Source organism: Phyllopteryx taeniolatus, chromosome 2 (genome assembly GCF_024500385.1).
Source record: "Phyllopteryx taeniolatus isolate TA_2022b chromosome 2, UOR_Ptae_1.2, whole genome shotgun sequence".
Lineage (NCBI taxonomy): Eukaryota > Metazoa > Chordata > Actinopteri > Syngnathiformes > Syngnathidae > Phyllopteryx > Phyllopteryx taeniolatus.
Genome location: NC_084503.1, coordinates 33705282 through 33725185, shown reverse-complemented (window position 1 = coordinate 33725185; position 19904 = coordinate 33705282). Strand labels below are relative to the sequence as shown.

At 43.4% G+C, this 19904-nt stretch overlaps 1 protein-coding gene and 1 long non-coding RNA gene across 4 annotated transcripts in view; one reads left to right on the top strand and one right to left on the bottom strand.

Annotated features, from left to right (window-relative positions):
* The first annotated feature begins 548 nt into the window (after positions 1–548).
* The window catches only part of kif26ba (kinesin family member 26Ba), a 121846-nt gene continuing 102490 nt past the window's right edge, over positions 549–19904 (top strand). For both annotated transcript variants that reach the window (XM_061765820.1, XM_061765819.1), the window contains exons 1-2: positions 549–1043; positions 6729–7121. In XM_061765820.1, coding sequence (XP_061621804.1) covers positions 984–1043; positions 6729–7121 — 453 coding nt within the window. In that variant the 5' untranslated portion in view covers positions 549–983. The remainder of the gene's footprint in view (positions 1044–6728; positions 7122–19904) is intronic.
* LOC133474288 (uncharacterized) overlaps positions 6602–19904 on the bottom strand; it is a 73538-nt gene continuing 60235 nt past the window's right edge. The window contains exon 6 of one of the 2 annotated variants that reach the window (XR_009787442.1): positions 6602–7017. This is a non-coding gene — a long non-coding RNA (uncharacterized LOC133474288). The remainder of the gene's footprint in view (positions 7018–19904) is intronic. The other variant, XR_009787443.1, reaches the window with a different exon arrangement.

Here is a 19904-nt window from a genome sequence, read left to right as displayed (position 1 = left end):
TACTGGGCTTTGGAATTCTGCCGATAGTAACATGTGGGACTAGGGGGGAAAAGTTGAGTGATTCACAATCAGTGTGCCATGAGAGATGATACAACTTCACTTCAATGGTCCAAAAATTAGTCATTTACTATAAATCGTTTTCCCATAGCCTAAGTCATTTTGCACTTACTGTCACAATATCACAGTGTTTTTCTTGACTTTATGTTCATGTATATTCTCAGTCTTTCAGGTCATTGTACTGTAATCCACAAAGGCTGAATCAAGGCAACTGACTCTTTCTTGTTCAAAGAGAGTTTGTTTGCAGGATTTGTCGACAATGTATCTTTGTTCATCTATTTATGCCAGCTACTTATATTGACAGGCAAAACAATGAAAGCATTTTTCAAAAGTCAAATTTGGGAAAGATTTGCAGTATTAGATGGCATGCTGTCGCCGAGGTCAGCGAACGCACCACACGACAGCAGAAACCACCAAATCCTTCGGAGCAGCGACGCCACGCCCCCCCGCCCCCATCCAGATGTGCACCCACCGGCGCTTCGTCAGTGTGAGCGTCCGCCTTCTGTCGAGTGCGCGGAGCTCCGCACAGTCAACAGGAGGCTCGGAGAGACACCTGGATAAAGAGCCACGGACTGAACCGCGGCGTTCACCCGCCACAGAATCCAGGTCGTGACTTCATTTGGGCTGGTGGAGTTGGTCCATTCAGGTGCTGGTTGTACCTGGTCAACCTGGTGCGAACGAAACGATGGCGAAGCAGAGCTGAGACGGGTTCAATTAGAGATTCTAGGAGGGCTTTCTCTTAAGACTTTTTTTTTTTTTTTTCGGACAAAATGAGGAGTACAAGTGGTTTGGAAGCGGCGCGAGGTTGCCGCCACATTGAGGAGCTCTAAGTGCACTTTGCAGGGGTGTCTTGTTAATTGAATCGATCCCACGGTTTTCTCCCCCCCCCCCCTCCCCCTCCCCCTCCCAATTTGCGCACCTTCATCATGACTTCACTATCGGGGTCCAAGGAGAGATCCGTGACCGGCCGGGGCAGAAAGTACACGGTAGGAACACCCGCAGTTTATTCATTGACTGATGAAAAACATTATTGATCCAGCTCACCTATTACTTGCAAAGGTATCCCTCAGACTCACAGCATTAATGGGGGCCCATCTTCCTCACAGGGGTCGTTTCAGTTTTTAATAAAGTCCTCTGAGGGCCATAATAAATTTAGGAAATATGCAGAGCACGGAGATCTAGTGGTTGGGGGTTTGAATCTTGGCTCCTGCCTTCCTGTATTTGACTATTATAGCTTTACTGATACTTTATATCAGGAGTTGCAAACTCATTTTTGTCACGGGCCACATTGTAGTTGCGGTTTTATTATGACTGTGAAATCATATAAATGTTTAATCTCCTTGTCATATTAATACATATACACAACAAATTGATGGATTAGTAGTTTTGAAATCAGAAGTCAGATAATAGTTTCTTCAACTATTGCTCAAATTGCTGTAGAAGGGGGTTTGGTAACAAAAAAAAATGCAATGTGTCAATGTTATTGGTTGTTACAAATGAGAATTGAACGTTTTATTACAGATTTAAGCAGGTATCATAGAAGTTGACACACTTGATTTGCCTTCGGGGGCCACATAAAATGATGTAGTGGCCGGATATTGCCCCTGGTCCTTGAGTTTGACACCTGTGCTTTATTTTGTATTTATATATTTGATAATATAGAGGGCAGCACAGTAGAACTGTGGTTATTACATCAAAAGGTTCTGGGTCTCAATCTCATCTTGGGCCCCATGTATGGCGTTTGCTTGCTGTGTGGGTTTTTTTCTGGGTACTCCGGCTTCTTCCCACATTCAGGTTTATTGAAGACTCTAAATCAGGGGTGTCAAACTCATTTTTGCTGCGGGCCACATCGTAGTTACGGTTTCCCTCGGAGGGCCGTCATGAGCGCGAACACATATAAAGTAAATGTACAATTGCCTCATCTTATTACATATACACCAAAAAAATTGATGAATAACTATATTTGAAAGCAGAAGCCAGTAAAAAGTTGTTAATTCAGTTTATTTTGCAATGGGGATTGGTAACAAAAATGTTTGCAATCAACATTATATAAAAGGGAAGACAATTTGCAATGTTGTTATTTTAGCAAGGAAAATGAAGTCGACGCACTTGATTTGCTTTTGCGGGCCACATAAATTGATGTGGTGGGCCGGATGTGGCCCCCGGGCCTTGAGTTTGACACCGGTGCTCTAAACCATCCATAGGGGTGAGTGTGAGTGTGAGTGGTTGTTTATCTATACGTGCCCTGCGATTGACTGGCGATCAGTCCTGGGTGTACACAACCTAGTATCCAAAGTCAGCTGGGATTGGCTCCAGCTCAATGCATGACCCTAATGAGAACAAGCACTATAGAAAATAGATGGATGGATGATTTAATCATCAGACAAATGTTTCTTATTATATATTGTTTGCATTTGTAGTTTAAATAGTTTGGGGCTTTACATAATCATTTTTCAGAGGTTTTATTCAGGTCCAAGCACTAGCTAGTGGAAAGGCCCTCTTTGAATGTGTGTGATGTTATTATTACAACAAATGAATTGACGTATTGCCTCAACATGCCCAAAACTCACCAGTTTTCACAAGCGTACATATCCTGGTTAATATGTACCGGTATGTATTTTAAGGGTTCTGAGTAGGAGCCCCCTCCCCATCCCAGAAATGTAAATAACCCATACTCAGTACAGCCCTGTTGGAAAGTTGGGAAAAAAAATCACCCCCAACACCAGTTAGTTTCATAAATTGACACGAAATGAGGTGTAAATTTAAATCATAACAGGACACACGACAAAAGTCTCAAAGACCCATGCACAAAATTGCCATTTTGGCTTGAGCCAGCCGTTTTGGGTGAATTCCAGGATTTGTACTTTGACGAACCAAATGAGCCCTGAATCGAAGCAGGTATCTGAGATTTTGATGAAATTTTTTTTCCCAATAAGTGTCTTTCTGTGTGCCCTTTTATTGGCTCGTGACCAATCCAGGGTGAAATCTGTCTTTCGCCCAAAGTCAGCTGGGATAGGCTCCACCTCCCCGCAATCCTCAAAAGGATAAGCTGTACAGAAAATGGATGGATGGGTTTTCCCCAGTGCATTGATATTTTCTCCATACAGTGTACCTGTACCTTTACAGCCATGGTAATACCATCATTTGTACCACAACTGGCTAAATGGGGTACATAACGTGTAGAATGTCTCACATAAGACAGATATACTGTAGACCCCTACTAGAGCCCCATCTATGACTGCATAGTGGTTGCTTAGTGATATTGTCATTTAACTGCTACTGTATATGCATTGTCACAAGCAGCTCTAAATGATCTTGAGCTCCACACAAACTGAGAATTAGCAACTATCAGTTGCACACAGGCATGGTGGACGACTGGTGCGTGTCTGACTCACAGTTCTGAGGACCGGGGTTCAATCCCCGGCCCCGCCTGGGTGGAGTTTTGCATGTTCTCTCCGTGCCTGCATGGGTTTTCTCCGGGCACTCCGGTTTCCTCCCACATCCCAAAAACATGCATGGTAGGTAAATTGATGACTCTAACTTGCCCGTAGGTGTGAATGGTTGTTTGTTTTTATGTGCCCTGCGATTGGCTAGCAACCAGTTCAGGGTGTACCCTGCCTCCTGCCCAAAGATAGCTGGGATAGGCTCCAGCACGCCCGCGACCCTAGTGAGGTGAAGCGGCTCAGAAAATGGATGGATGGATCAGTTACACACACATGCCTAGCACCTAATAATGGTTACAAACTGTGAAACTCTTCTCTCTTGTAAACCTTACGTCATCTCAGTCTTTCCAACTCATATTATTATACTGCTTATGAGAAATTTCAGGAACCGCAGTGCCACCACATCAATACCCCAACTCTTTGTGGCTCATTTGATGTTCTCATGAGTTTGAGGAGTAGTCTCGGTTAAGTATTAATAACACACGTCAGCAAACAGAATCTGGCGTCTTGACTGTCGTGACTTTCAAAAGAAAGTTTGAGAATAAATTCTTCAACGCAAACAGGTTCGCTAAGTCTACATATGTGAAATATTTTTCCAAAATAAATAATTCTTTAATGAGAGCCAATACAAGAGCTGTATTGATATACTGTATCCGCCTTCACAAAGATAATATTGCTCTACATCATACGAAGAGTTGTGTCTAGTACAGTACGTCTACTTGTATCGAATCTCATTAAATTGTGCAAGTTGTTATAATGTTGCAGCTGGCTGATATCCAGTGAAACCTTTAGGTCAAATCCCTCTGTAATCGTACACCTCGGAAGTTGATCAAGATTTTAATCAAAAGATTACTTCTATGGGCTCTACAGTATTTTAGTAGAGGGCGCAGCTTGATTTCGTGCAAGCGCAAGACTCGGTGCGTGTTTGCCAATTTGGCAGACCCTTCTGTGCCACGCTGCGCATGTCAGCGTGGCGAGGGTGTGGCCTTGGAGGTGTGCTTGACAGAGTACGATTTTGGTGTCAGAAAATCTGTCTAAACCTACGCTTACTGGGACCACGTCTAAGTTTTGGCGCAGGTGAGCTAAAGCGATTTTGTAGGCAGAAAGACACACAAGCTCTTCGGACATGTGTGGTGGATGACAGACTTTTTTAAAACCGTGGGCACGCAACCATCTGAATCATTGTCAAAATCACTTCATTGAACGCATTATTATTATCATCATCATCATCATCATCATCATATATTTTAAATCATCCCACATACTGGCTCGCCAGTGGCGCAGCCAGAAAATATTGTGTGGTGTGGCCAAGGTTTGGTTGCTGCCCCTCAAAAACCAGTCGTCGAAGAGTTGTGCTGATGCAACTTTTTCTCCCAGTGGGGGGGAAGCTGGGTGGGGGTGTTTGAGACAAAAACACACAAGAGAGGGGGACTTTCAGTCTAGGGTGGCCGCTCCAGTCACGAATGCATCGCTGTGTCCTCTTCTGTATATAGACGTGTTCATGCGAAACTATTGCGCTGCTTTTAAAGGGAATGAGAGAAGCTGCTTCGATTAGACAGAATTGAAGTCGGCTGTGATGACGCCCATACCAACGCAGATGTGACACTTTCAAATGCGCTGGGGTTAGGTCCAAGAAATTACGAAAACCGGGTCGAGCCCGCCTCCTCGCAGAGTTACGCTTGCGGAGTGCTGGATTTGCGCTAGTCACGAAAGTAGAGCCCCAAGTGTGTGTTTTAGTTTTCCTTTGACTTTTTTCGGTGACAGATATTCCAAAATAAGAAAAATGAGAAGAATATATACCGTAAGAGAGTGAAGTGGACTCACAAGGCATCATCATATGTATGGAGTAGCATGATTACATAAAAAAAAAAAAAATGTAATCATATATATATATGTTTAGTATATATATATATATATATATATATATATATATATATATATATATATATACACACAGTATAAGGTATATAAAGACGTTAACCACTATAAAAGGTTAAAAAAAATTTAATCATGCTACTCCATACATATGATGATGCCTTGTGAGTCCACTTCACTCTCTAACGGTATATATTCTTCTCATTTTTCTTATTTTGGATATTCTTATTTATATATATATATATATGTGTGTGTGTGTGTGTGTGTGTGTGTGTGTGTGTGTGCGTGTGTGTGTGTGTGTGTGTGTGGCGGCACGGTGGCCGACTGGTTAGAGCGTCAGCCGACTGGTTATAGCATCAGCCGACTTGTTAGAGCGTCAGCCTCACAGTTCTGAGGACCCGGGTTCAATCCCAGCCCCGCCTGTGTGGAGTTTGCATGTTCTCCCCGCGCCTGCGTGGGTTTTCTCCGGGCACTCCGGTTTCCTCCAACATCCCAAAAACATGCATTAATTGGAGACTCTAAATTGCCCGTAGGCATGACTGTGAGTGCGAATGGTTGTTTGTTTCTATGTGCCCTCCAATTGGCTGGCAACCAGTTCAGGGTGTACCCCGCCTCCTGCCCGATGACAGCTGGGATAGGCTCCAGCACGCCCGCGACCCTAGTGAGGAGAAGCGGCTCAGAAAATGGATGGATGGATATATATAGTTTTATATTTTATATTTATAGTTTTATTGTACCCTCTGCCATCTAATGGAAGATGCCTGTCACTATACATTGCTGGTATAGATAGATTAACAAAGATACAGTATATTTGCAATTAATAAGTGATTTATGGACAAATAAAGTGAGGTCCCATTAGTGTGCCACAGCACCGTGGTTGCGAATCACTCAATTACTAAACATTTCATGATGGCAACAGATTGGCACTTGAACAGATTATTACAAGTTCCATTATTAAAATTATGGGAAAATTCGAAATCTGAAAAAAATGGAAGTTGTCCAGCATCCCACGATTGATTGCGTTTGACCCCAGAGGTTCCACTGTACATTAAATCTAATGAAATTCTATATTATTATGTGACATATTGTGTTTAGTAAAGCAAAGTGCAAACAATTGTATGTGTGCGTACAACCCCCCCCCCGCCCCTCTCAATTTAAAAGCAATTAGCCAATGATGGCCTCATCAATGATATGACAATAGCAACATTAATAATTATGTCATTTAATATTAACATTCATTAAAATGTTACATTTTTAATACAAGTTATGATCTCCACGCGTGTGCTCGTTCTAAGTGGGTAAATGCCTCCTCTCCTATGAGTCAAGCTCTCCCCTGTGTTAAATGTCCCACAGATGCCCGACTCTTCCCCTACCAAATCAGCCTCCTTTTTCCCGGACACGTGGTACCGAAAGGCTTACGAGGAAACCACCCGGTCAAGCTCCCGTCCCCCACCCGAGGGCGCTGGCTCTATGCCCAGCTCTACGGGTACCCCTTCTCCTGGCTCGGGGATCTCCTCCCCAGGGTCCCTCTCTGGATCGCCAGGGACCATCTCCCCGGGGATTTGCACTGGATCTCCGGGTTCTCTTGGTGGCTCTCCGGGGTTTGGGACGGGTTCCCCGGCCTCGGGCAGTGGAAGTTCTCCTGGGAGTGAAAGAGGGATTTGGTGTGATAACTGCAACACAAGGCTGACAGAGCTGAAAAGACAAGCGTTAAAACTCCTCATCCCGGGACCTTACTCCAGCAAGGTACGTACACTATGTGTGTTGCTGCGCTCCCTAAAATAACTTACTTTTTCATTAACTGTGACATTTGGACTCTGGCTTTCATTAATTTGCATACCCTTGAAATATTGGAGCTCTTATCATTACCTTGCTCTAGGTGTAGCACTGTAATCTGGGTTATTGTTCTCATAAATCAAGATGCGCATATTTGTCCAACACTCACTGACCATCTGCACAAGGAGAGGAGACCAAACAGCTGTTTGCTCTCAAATTATTATTAAGGGGAGGTGTTCATCCATCACAAACACAGACAAGACTAGTTGGATTTTTGTGCTGAAGTTACCCATTTTACCTCATTGATCACATCACCTATACAGTAAATAGATGAGTTCCCTTTATTGTATATTGTTTTCTCTTCTTGTGGGAATTAACATGATGGACACAGAGCATTTGGAGCAAAATATTAATCCTTATGCTTTTGTTCCCTTTTCAAATTTTCTTTGATAGGTGGTTTATTTTTTCAATGTTTTTAATTGTCCTAGGGATAATCTATGCAATCAATTTAAAATCAAGCCATACAGGGAGTCGCAATAGGTGCATCATGAGGGCTGGGAGTTGATTAATTATAAGGGATTAAGTCATAGACTGCACACATTGATCCCCATGTACTGTAGATAATTTTTCACACTGTCATCTGCACACAGTAATTTTCTCATTAAAATATTAATCATGGACATAAGTCTAAATGAACAACTTTGTTCAATTTAGGCATAAAACTGTTAATTATAATGAAAAGTGGTTACCCAGTTGTTGTGAGGTTGGGGGTTTGAATCCGGGCCCCAGTCTTCCTGTGGAGTTTGCGTGGTTTTTATCCAGCCACTCCGGTTTGCTCCCACATTCCAAAAACATGCGTATAAGATTAATCATAGACTCTATAGTAAATTGTTCTTAGGTGTAAATGTGAATGTACTGAATGTATTCACTTCATGAACTGATTTCTTCCTTTTTCAGTTTTGTTGAGTTTAGAAGTGAGGAACGCTGCCACAACTGATGCAACTCACGAGGCGGCAACGGTTTATTTTTCTTTGTTTCTATGCCGGTCAGTCAAAATATGTCTTCACGTGAAACTGATCTGTGGTGCAAAAAGGTTGGGGACCACTGCCCTAGAGAACTCAGCCAAATCAGCTGATCGTGTGGTCCCCTACTGTAGTCTTTAAGTTCATCCAGAAAGATGGGTGAGCTGGGGAAAAAAGGAGCACCCAGCAACAACCTCAGGTGCTCCTTTGAGAACCACACCAAAATTGTTATTTGCACCCCTCGTCATAGTCGTGGTCTTCATGAATGTAGCTCAACTTCCCGTAGCTGATGTCATGTTCTTCTTTAGAAAACTAGGTGAGGCTGAATCAACAGCCTCTCTGCTGGTTGCAGCCAAGTTGTGCACCCCATTTGCTTCAAGACAATAAACAATCAATTCCCCCCAATTGACATTCGAATTCTTGACAATCAGTTAATTGATTATTATGTCCATCCCCAGACCCTGCGGTTGACTGAAGAGTTTGCAAGATCATATCACTGTTTGCTGCAACAGCACTGGGAAGTATTCTCACACAGCCGAGATCCTAATTCCAAGCAGCTACTACCGACCAACCACACAGTTATCCGAATTAGTTATGTGTCACTGCATGCCCCCTTGTATAAAATCAATTTATTACACTGGGTGCTCATGTACTGTACATCGAAGAATTGCAATTACTCTGATTTACTGGGTTTTGAATGGCATCATTTTTGCCTTTGGGTCTTCTGCTGCAGCTGACTAGCTTGCAGTTAGGAATACAGCAGGGTCACACATCAGGCTCGAAGTTAATTGGCAACCTATAAGCATGTTTTATGCATCATTTTGGAACCAATAAAGTATAGAAATGGGGGGTCAGAGAGGAAGTAGCAGTCAGTAATGAACAGTGTGGGAGCTTGTTAAAACAGTGACAGTGGGAAACTGGAAAACAATCGGACCTAATGTAGACTGTTGATTGGTAGACTGCTAAGAATGCTATTTGTAAAGTTGGGTTTTTGGGTCTGATTACTGCTATTTTTTCTCACTGTGGTTAAACTTGCATTGTAGTAATTGGTTGCGGAAATAATTAAATAAGTTTTACTTGCTCCACGAGGAACTTTGCACTCACCGGGCACTCAATAAAATACACCTGCACAATTTAATGAGATTAATACAAACCCTTTATATGCGCTGTAGTGTACGCCACTGAAAAATGCAAACAATAATAAACATATTGTTAAATTAATACCTTTTTGGCAATGATCATTATTGCATCCCATTGGGAGATACATTGGATTTATTGTTATCCGTTTCTGTGCATAGAACACAGGCCACAGTTTTATTAGGATCAGGTCCATATTTTTGTGTTTTTGTGACAGTAAATGATATATCAACATTGGAGGATACAGTGTCTATTTTTGTTCAATTTTGATGATGCTAATAAATGTTTTCTTACCGTAGATTCAGTGTCAGTTCAGTCTGAATTCAACTGAAGAACATCATTGTTTAACTTGCCAATGAGAGATGAGACTGCAGGTTAATAAGAACAACAATCTCAACAAGTGATACATTCTGAGTGTAGTTCAACAGCTGGCGGAATGACCACGTGTGTTTCTGAGTCTGTGGTTACAAGCTTTTTTTCTTACAGTGAATTGAAGGTTGAAGGCGCTGCGGGTCAGATAAAAGTAGGATTCACATTCTTGGAGAAGCGATGTGACCGGATTATCCTTCTCCTTCACCAAAAATGCTGGTGCAACAATTCAGTGTTGAGATGGTGTGTGCGTGTGTTTGTGTGCTCATCTTGTGCGTTTGTTCTCTCAGCATGAGACCACGTTATTCCCACAGGACGTAAAGACATACATGACCCCACACTGTCAGAATACCCCTCGCCTCACACTCCATTGTTGGCCTGTCTCTTTTTCGCTGATATGAATACATGGAGGAATCATTCTCGCAAGCACGCACACACGCACATGTACACACACACAAACACACGCACGCACAAGGCTGCTAATAGTATGCTAATGTTGACCTTCAACAGTTCTTCCTGCTGAATAGTTTGCATTTGGGATGTATGCTGTATATGTGTGTGTCTGCTAACTTGTGTTGGTTGGGTAGCACACAGTGTATAAGTCTAAACACCCCTGTTCAAATGCCAGGTTTTTGTGATATACCCAAAGATGAGACAAAGATCAATCATTTCAGAACTTTTTACACCTTTAAAGAGGATTTAAGTAGATATCCGTGTTTTGTTTCTAAATACAATTAGTTGAAGTGCTGAAAATATATGCAAAGACAACAATGTACTGCTGCTTTGTTGAGATATAGCTTAAGCATCTTTTTTACCATTTGAATTTTCCTGATTTTGTGGGTGGGGCTAAAACACAGTCCTGTGACATCACGGGGCTGGGGGGTATACTTTTTAGCACGAGTTCCCTCCCCCACTATATAAGTACAAAGTGACATCATTTCGATTGGCTGCTCAGTTGTGAGTTAGCTGTGCTTAGCTTCCATAACAAGCCACATTTACCACTCCAGCGTGCAGTTAGCAAGCTAACGATGGCTACGCCCTGAAAATGCGTCTTCGCTGGATGTCTCAATTTACAGAACAGCTTGGTGACATTTTTTTTTTTTAAGCTCCCAAAAAATTAGGAAATAGAAAAAAGCCATCGATTGACTTTTTAAAGACACACGCATATGGCGAGCTGAACATCAAACACAACCAGCCAACTCTGCAGTGCGCATTTTATGGCGGATAGTTTCGTAAACTTTCACCAGAAACAACATGGCTTCGTGGGTAACTTGATACTAGTGTGTGGGGTCGTGCCGACTCTTTCCGTGCCGCTGTCGTCAGGTGCCGTGTTCGTCTGTGTCATTATGTCACCATCAACGAGGGTAAGTTGACTTGTGTGCTTATTTTTATTCATTATTCAGTTTTGAAGTTGAGCCTCCTAACATGATTTTATATCGTATAAGCCTCAGTATGTTTGATTCCTTTTGGCACATCCGTTTGACACGCCCACAGCGTCTGAGAGCTGAGAGGTGGTCCTTATTATTCTAGTTTTGAAACCTTGATATATTTAGCGATTTTTTTTTTTTATTCATTCAAATTTGGCAGGCTTGTTAAGATTACTCTTCTCTGGGGTGGCTACTTTAATGTGACAAACTCTCTCAAACACGTGGGAAAATGGGCCGTTGAAACCAAGAATGAACTTTTTGGCCAGAATTCCAAAAGGTATGTTTGGTGCAAACGCAGCACTGCTCATCAATAAAGAACACCATACAGTGAAGCAGTGGTGGCAACCTCCTGCTTTGGGGCTGTTTTTTCTTTAGCCGGAACTAGGGAATTATCAACAGTTCAAAATAGCCAGTAGTTATTGAAAAAAATCAAATAAAATCTGGAGGCTCCTGCTCTAAAGCAAAAATGTTAAGAAAAACGCACCAGAACAGCTGAACTTTATTAGTGTTATATACCGGCACTTTAAATGGTGGCAGGGTTAGGGTTACACAGCCACATCTTAGTTATAAGAGGGTGTTCATACTTGTGCACCACATTCTCCATCCATCCATTTTCCATACTGCTTATCCTCACTCGGGTCGCGGGCGTGCTGGAGCCTATCCCAGCGAGAGGCGGGGTACACCCTGAACTGGTCGCCAGCCAATCGCAGGGCACATATAAACAAACAACCATTCACACCTAAGGGCAATTTAGAGTCTTCAATCAACCTACCATGCATGTTTTTGGTATGTGGGAGGAAACTGGAGTACCCGGAGAAAACCCACGCAGGCACGGGGAGAATATGCAAACTCCACACAGGTGAGGCCGGATTTGAACCCGGGTCCTCAGAACTGTGAGGCAGATGTGCTCACCACATTATCTCAGTTGTTTATTTTTACTTGCCCTCTCCAAAATATAACATTCTATCTTCGATTGAGTTGTACAGGTTATAGGTCACATTTGTGGTGGAAGAAGTTTTGAAATTACATTTTTCACATCACAAAAACCTGGCACTTTTGAGGGGTATGTCGACCTTTTATATCCAGTTTACCCTTTAGCGTATTTGTGTTGTGATTGTTCAACATGTAATACTAAAAAAAAAACCTACAGTGTGACTAATATTTTTCTCCATCTTGGTGAGTGCTGTGGGCAAATTGTTTGTTTACATTTTTAGCTGTTTATTGAAAGAAATAACGTGATTCATTTGTGTTGCACTACATTCTTGCCTTCCTTAAGTGCCTCATCAATTTGTCTTTTCTTCAATTAGGGATTTAAATTCAGTTTTAGCTTTAAAGTGCCAAATTACAAGAAATGTTAGGTCAAATATGTTTTCGTAGGAATAAATAATGAGATTTAGGGAACGGCACCCCTCTAAAGTCGAATTTCAAATTTTCAAATTGGAACTATTATGTCAAAAACTCAACGTACCTCGTAAGCGAAGATAAAGCGTTTCAATGCTTTTTACGTTTTACAGCAGTGAACTCATTTTTACACTTGTGCGGCAATTTTGAAAATGGAGATGCGTGAGGTATACGTGCGATGCTAGTCGTCATTAAATTACACCTTTGCAGTTAAAGCTAGAGCTGCGTGTTTTTATTGATTTAACAGTGGTTAACTTAATTTTGCATTTGTACAACTAGGTTAAGTTTATTAACAGTTTGACTCTGGAATGAAAAAAATGAAAATAAACATGATCCACTAGTGCCCCAGAATGAATTGCCTTCGTATGAGGAGCCTTAAAGCTGTTTTACACAGTGTGAGGCACTAGAATGCAATCAGGGGGAGGGATTAAATTGAACAGTGTGTGTTTTTTCAGTTTTTAGATGCATCAACATGCACAGACACTTGTGACCGCAAGACTCTGACGCACATCTGGCAGCACAGCTGTGCTCACTTAGGGCTTGTGTCCATGTGGTTCTACTGTGTGTCTGTCTGCGTATTCACACACCCCAGTCATAAAAACTCATCTGTGTGTGTGCTCAGGAAAGTGGGTCACTATTTGTGTGTTTTAAGAGGACAGTATCTGTTTCAAATCTTCTAAAAGTCAAAATAATGTGTGTTTATAAAGTGAACTAAACTTTTGGGATACAAAAACAGAGCCATAATAGGCGATGTTTGTGTATATAGTCCCTCCTCTCCCAATACAAACTGAAGATTTGCTGAGGGTGCTATCAACTTCAAAGATGACATAGGTGAAACTTCGAATTTTTATGGAAATGTACTACACACACTTGCACTTACAATGTTGATTTTACCAGAACTACTGGTGTGTGTCCAAGGATTGGGCAGGAGACTGAACACGCGAAGCAGTAGCGTTTACTACTTACAGTAGCGTAAGTCGTAAATCACAATTAGAATTAAAAATGATAGAAATATCACAGAGAAAAGAAAGGAAATATATTGAAAAACGGATGGACTACAAAAAGAACAGCTATGTCATCCGCTGCCATTTGTGTCTGCCTAAAATGTCAGCATTTCAGCCTACAAGATATCCACTTGAAACTTAAACGCACAAGAGACTGTCTCAGTCTGAGTCGGTCTCTTTGGAATAAAACCTGGAGGTCGACTACAGCGTATGAATGCAAATTGCAGTTGTGCGCATTCAAAAGGAGCCGGAAGGAAAAGCAATCCGCAATGTCGGCACAGCACTGAAGATAAACGCAACTCAATTCAACTAAACTTTATCGATGTAAATTGGCAGAAGTCAAATTGCTTTTGAGTAATGAAACACACGTCAGCATTGCTGATAAATATCGGTGAATCCACCTGTCGACGTTCAATTTAATCAAATTATATATATTTAGATAATTAATCATCTCTGCCTGATGAGCCTTTTGTGGTATAAAAGTACGTTTGTAAACATCCATCCATCCATCCATCCATTTTCTGAGCCGCTTCTCCTCACTAGGGTCGCGGGCGTGCTGGAGCCTATCCCAGCTGTCATCGGGCAGGAGGCGGGGTACACCCTGAACTGGTTGCCAGCCAATCGCAGGGCACATAGGAACAAACAACCATTCGCACTCACAGTCATGCCCACGGGCAATTTAGAGTCTCCAATTCATGCATGTTTTTGGGATGTGGGAGGAAACCGGAGTGCCCGGAGAAAACCCACGCAGGCACGGGGAGAACATGCAAACTCCACACAGGCGGGGCCGGGGATTGAACCCGGGTCCTCAGAACTGTGAGGCTGACGCTCTAACCAGTCGCCCACCGTGCCCCCGTTTGTAAACAAAGGAAGTTAATTTAAGAACATTAATTGTGGCTTAATTTGCCAAAGGTTATGTTATTTTATATTAAAAAATGTAAAATGCTATTATTGGGCAATATTTTTATTTGCATATTCCCCATTTTATAGTCGTGACTATTTAATGTTCATGCGCGCGTGTGTGTAGATAAATAAATTAGAAGTTACTCACCAGTCAGTACTTGAGTAGTTTTTTCACTGAATACATACTCTTACTCAAGTATTATTTGAGGATTACTTTTTACTAAATATTATGACTTCTCCCACAACATGTAGCTTTTTTATGCTGCACTGTTGAATCCTCTTGGTAATCACTCTTATGTGGTGAAACAAGCAATAGTCCTTCCCATTACAGCATTCGGTAGAGGTTGAATTGTCCTTGAATGCATTAACTGCTAACCCACACAAATCATTTTAATAATGATCCAATCAGGAGATGATCTGACCTTGCACTTGTAGATCACTTGTCGGCTCCCAAACACAAGAGGGGTCAAACCACTTGCAGTCCATCCATCCATCCATCCATTTTCTGAGCCGCTTCTCCTCACTAGGGTCGCGGGGGTGCTGGAGCCTATCCCAGCTGTCATCGGGCAGGAGGCGGGGTACACCCTGAACTGGTTGACTTGCAGTCCAATCAGATCAAATAATCCTTGCAATCAACAACCAATATATTCATTCATTCATTCATTTTCCTCCGCTTATCGGAGGTCCCAGTTTATCAGCTCGTACTACACCAGCTCTCAGTCATATAAGAACGTGCTTCTCCAAGCATGCAGGTACTGTAGCTAGCTACCCTTTAATAGACTAATCCCAAAAGACTACAGTGGCAGGTCTACCGTAACCACAGCAGCTGGTGTTGCCTCGGCAGCGACATGTGACAGATGTGAGCTGCATACATATATCCGTCCGCATTAATGGCCCCCTCATAGCGTTGGTGAGAGACAGGGAGGAAATACTGTATATCACCTTCATGTGAATCTGTGTGTGTTAGACAAAGATAGAGAAATTGAGTGTGAGCATGTCCTCTTAATGCCTTTCAGGTGCGAAAGGCATTACCATATAGAGCAAGATGGTGAGTGGATGGATGTGTGAGAAGAGAGGGACTTTTGATTGAAGCGTGTCTCACTCAGCTATTTATTTTGAGAACTTGTAATTTAACTTTACTTTTTGGGGGATTTACGGTACAGCAGTCCTATTTTAATCTCTCTGGAAGAATTTCTGGCCATTATGGTAGTAAATGTATGCACACAGGAAATATTGACCAAAGTTGGTGAGGTGAGGAGAGAAGTCCAAAGATTTTTTTTTACATAACAGCGAAGCAAAAAGTCGGAATGTTGCTTCGCTAAATAATATTAGTTGAGATTGTTTGTATAGGAATTACAAATCCACCAACTCAAAATATACACAATCAAAACTTTTTCTTGGTTTCTTTGTGTAATGCATTTAGTTTATTTTTTTCCCATTTTCAGGCACTTTAGGATGATTTGTACAAAAGCATTTTATTTTTTACATCCAACGTACATTTAATAAATTTCTTTTTTTGTGCTTCAAAGTATAATATAAATAATGACATGTACTGTATATTGCATTTATATATTTAGAGGGCAGCATGGCGGACTAGTCGTTCACAGTCGAAAGGTTCCGAGTTCAAATCTCTACTCAAGCACGCGTGTGTAGAGTTTACATGTTCTCTCCATGCTTGCATGAGTTTTCTCCAAGTACCATGGCTTCCTCCCACATTCCAAGAACATGCATGCTATGTTAATCAAAGAAGTTTGTGTGTGTGTGTGTGTGTGTGTGTGTGTGTGTGTGTGTATGTAAATAAACAATGCCTTTATGTCTGTTTGAGTCTGGAAACGAGATTAGAGCTCTGTGATAGATGTAAATTGGTGTGTCACATGTCATGGCTTTTAATGCTGCTGTGTCCCTGACGAAACAACAACGTTCACTGCTAAAAAATAAAAATAAAAAATACAAATACAAATAATCGACTTAACAATGTAACACATCTTTTCCCAGACAGTTTCAAAAAGACAAAATAACGTCTGACACACACTGAGTCTCAAGATAACATTTCCTCTCAGCAGGGGCGTGCAGAGAGTTTTGGAGGGGCAGGTGCTTTAAGTAAAAAAAGGGGCACATGGAACTTTTGTTTTAATATTGTGGATACTATGTCAATAAAACGTGAGCACAGAATACTAATTTGTGGCCATCCATCCATAACTTCTCTGAGCCGCTTATCCTCACAATGGTCGCGGGAGTGCTGGAGCCTATTCCAGCTATCATCGGGTAGGAGGCGGGGTACACCCTGAACTGGTTGCCAGCCAATCGCAGGGCACATATAAACAAACAACCATTCACACTCACATTTACAACTACGGGGAATTTAGAGTCTTCAATTAACCTACCATGCATGTTTTTGGGATGTGGGAGGAAACCGGAGTGCCCGGAGAAAACCCACACAGGCACGGGGAGAACATGCAAACTCCACACAGGCAGAGCCAGGAACTGAACCCCGGACCGCAGAACTGTGAGGCAGATGCTCTAACCGGTCGTTCACCGTGCCGCTAATTTGTGGCCATGCAACACAAATTTGTAGCTCCTTACTGGACAGTTGCATAAGCAAATCGAGAGATCCTTCTTTGAAAACAGTAAGGTAGAGGGCGGCTAAAGACAATGGACAGAGATGCAGTAGTAAGATTAAATGTTTTTTTGAGGTTGGGAATAAACTACAAATTCCCTTTGAAAAAATCTTGCATTGCAGGCTATTGACAAGATCAGACTAAATGACACTTGCCTTTAAGGACACCGGGTGTTGAGGTTTCCAGCAATGGTGAGCGTCATTTGCTTAACCAGATGTCAAAGTCGATCATGAGAATGTAACCCACAAATTAATAATTGGTGCACACATTATATCTGTTTTGGCCATAACAAAATAAAAATATAAAAAAACATATACCAGCCATGTTTCTTCAATTTCTTGTTCATTTTAATGCCTGGTACCAGTCAAGCTACATTACCTGAGGAATACAATGAACATGACAAAATAAAGTTGATTTCATAATACTTTATGTCCCATTTGACATGCATAAGCTTAATTGTATTCCAAGTGATTTTAATTCATAATCAAGAAAACCATGGGGCATGGCTAAAACTCAGCTCTTAAAATTAACTATTTAGCTATTTTTGTTGCTATCATTATATTTGCCCCCCAAAATTTACCTTTAGTTGATAACAGTAAAAATTAACAAGATAATAAAAGAAACAAGTGTTTTTTTCCATTTACGTGTAAAACAGTGAGCACAAATTGTCAGCACAAATTAAGGTTTTTTTTTTCTTTCTTTCTTCTTTTTCATTAAAATAGCTTTAACATCTCAGGTATGTAGGCTAGGTAATAATATCAATATCATTTGATATATGGGATGAGGTGGAACCAGCAGCTTAAAACCTCCATCCATCCATCCATCCATTCTCTACCGCTTATCCGGGTCGGGTCGCGGGGGCAGTAGCTTCAGCAGTGACGCCCAGACTACCCTCTCCCCAGCCACTTCATCCAGCTCTTCCGGGGGGATCCCGAGGCGTTCCCAGGCCAGCCGAAGGATGTAGTCTCTCCAGCGCGTCCTGGGTCGTCCCCGGGGTCTCCTCCCGGTGGGACATGCCCGGAACACCTCACCAGGGAGGCGTCCGGGAGGCATCCGAATCAGATGCCCCAGCCACCTCATCTGGCTCCTCTCAATGCGGAGAAGTAGCGGCTCTACTCTGAGATCCTCCCGGATGACCGAGCTTCTCACCCTATCTCTAAGGGAGAGCCCGGACACCCTGCGGAGGAAACTCATTTCGGCCGCTTGTATCCGGGATCTTGTTCTTTCGGTCACGACCCACAGCTCATGACCATAGGTGAGGGTAGGAACGAAGATCGACCGGTAAATTGAGAGCTTCGCCTTTCGGCTTAGCTCTTTCTTTACCACAACGGACCGATACAAAGTCCGCATCACTGCAGACGCTGCACCGATCCGCCTGTCGATCTCCCGTTCCATTCTTCCCTCACTCGTGAACAAGACCCCAAGATACTTGAATTCCTCCACTTGGGGCAGGATCTCATCCCCGACCTGGAGATGGCATGCCACCCTTTCCCGACTGAGGACCATGGTCTCAGATTTGGAGGTGCTGATTCTCATCCCAGCCGCTTCACACTCGGCTGCGAACTGCTCCAATGAGAGTTGGAGGTCACGGCTTGATGAAGCCAACAGAACCACATCATCTGCAAAAAGCAGAGATGCAATACTGAGGCCACCAAACCGGACCCCCTCTACGCCTCGGCTGCGCCTAGAAATTCTGTCCATAAAAGTTATGAACAGAATCGGCGACAAAGGGCAGCCTTGGCGGAGTCCAACCCTCACCGGGAACGAGTCCGACTTACTGCCGGATATGCGGACCAAACTCTGACTCCGGTCGTACAGGGACCGAACAGCCCGTATCAGGGGGTTCGGTACCCCATACTCCCGAAGCACTCTCCACAGGACTCCCCGAGGGACACGGTCGAACGCCTTCTCCAAGTCCACAAAACACATGTAGACTGGTTGGGCGAACTCCCATGCACCCTCGAGGACCCTGCCGAGGGTGTAGAGCTGGTCCACTGTTCCACGGCCAGGACGAAAACCACACTGCTCCTCCTGAATCTGAGATTCGACTTCCCGACGGACCCTCCTCTCCAGCACCCCTGAATAGACCTTACCAGGGAGGCTGAGCAGTGTGATCCCCCTGTAGTTGGAACACACCCTCCGGTCCCCCTTCTTAAAAAGGGGGACCACCACCCCAGTCTGCCAATCCAGAGGCACTGTCCCCGATGTCCACGCGATGTTGCAGAGGCGTGTCAACCAGGACAGCCCCACAACATCCAGAGCCTTTAGGAAGTCCGGGCGAATCTCATCCACCCCCGGGGCCCTGCCACCGAGGAGCTTTTTAACTACCTCGGTGACCTCAAACCCAGAGATAGGAGAGCCCGCCTCAGACAACCCACACTCTGCTTCCCCATGGGAAGGCGTGTCGGTGGAATTGAGGAGGTCTTCGAAGTATTCTCCCCACCGACTCACAACGTCCCGAGTCGAGGTCAGCAGCGCCCCATCCCCACTATACACAGTGTTGGTGGTGCACTGCTTTCCTCTCCTGAGACGTCGGATGGTGGACCAGAATTTCCTCGAAGCCGTCCGGAAGTCTTTCTCCATGGCCTCACCGAACTCCTCCCATGCCCGGGTTTTTGCTTCAGCGACCACCAGAGCTGCATTCCGCTTGGCCAGCCGGTACCCATCAGCTGCCTCAGGAGTCCCAGAGGCCAAAAAGGCCCGATAGGACTCCTTCTTCAGCTTGACGGCATCCCTCACCGTTGGTGTCCACCAACGGGTTCGGGGATTGCCGCCACGATAGGCACCGACCACCTTACGGCAACAGCTCCGGTCGGCCGCCTCTGCAATGGAGGCGCGGAACATGGTCCACTCGGACTTCGGCCACCGCCCA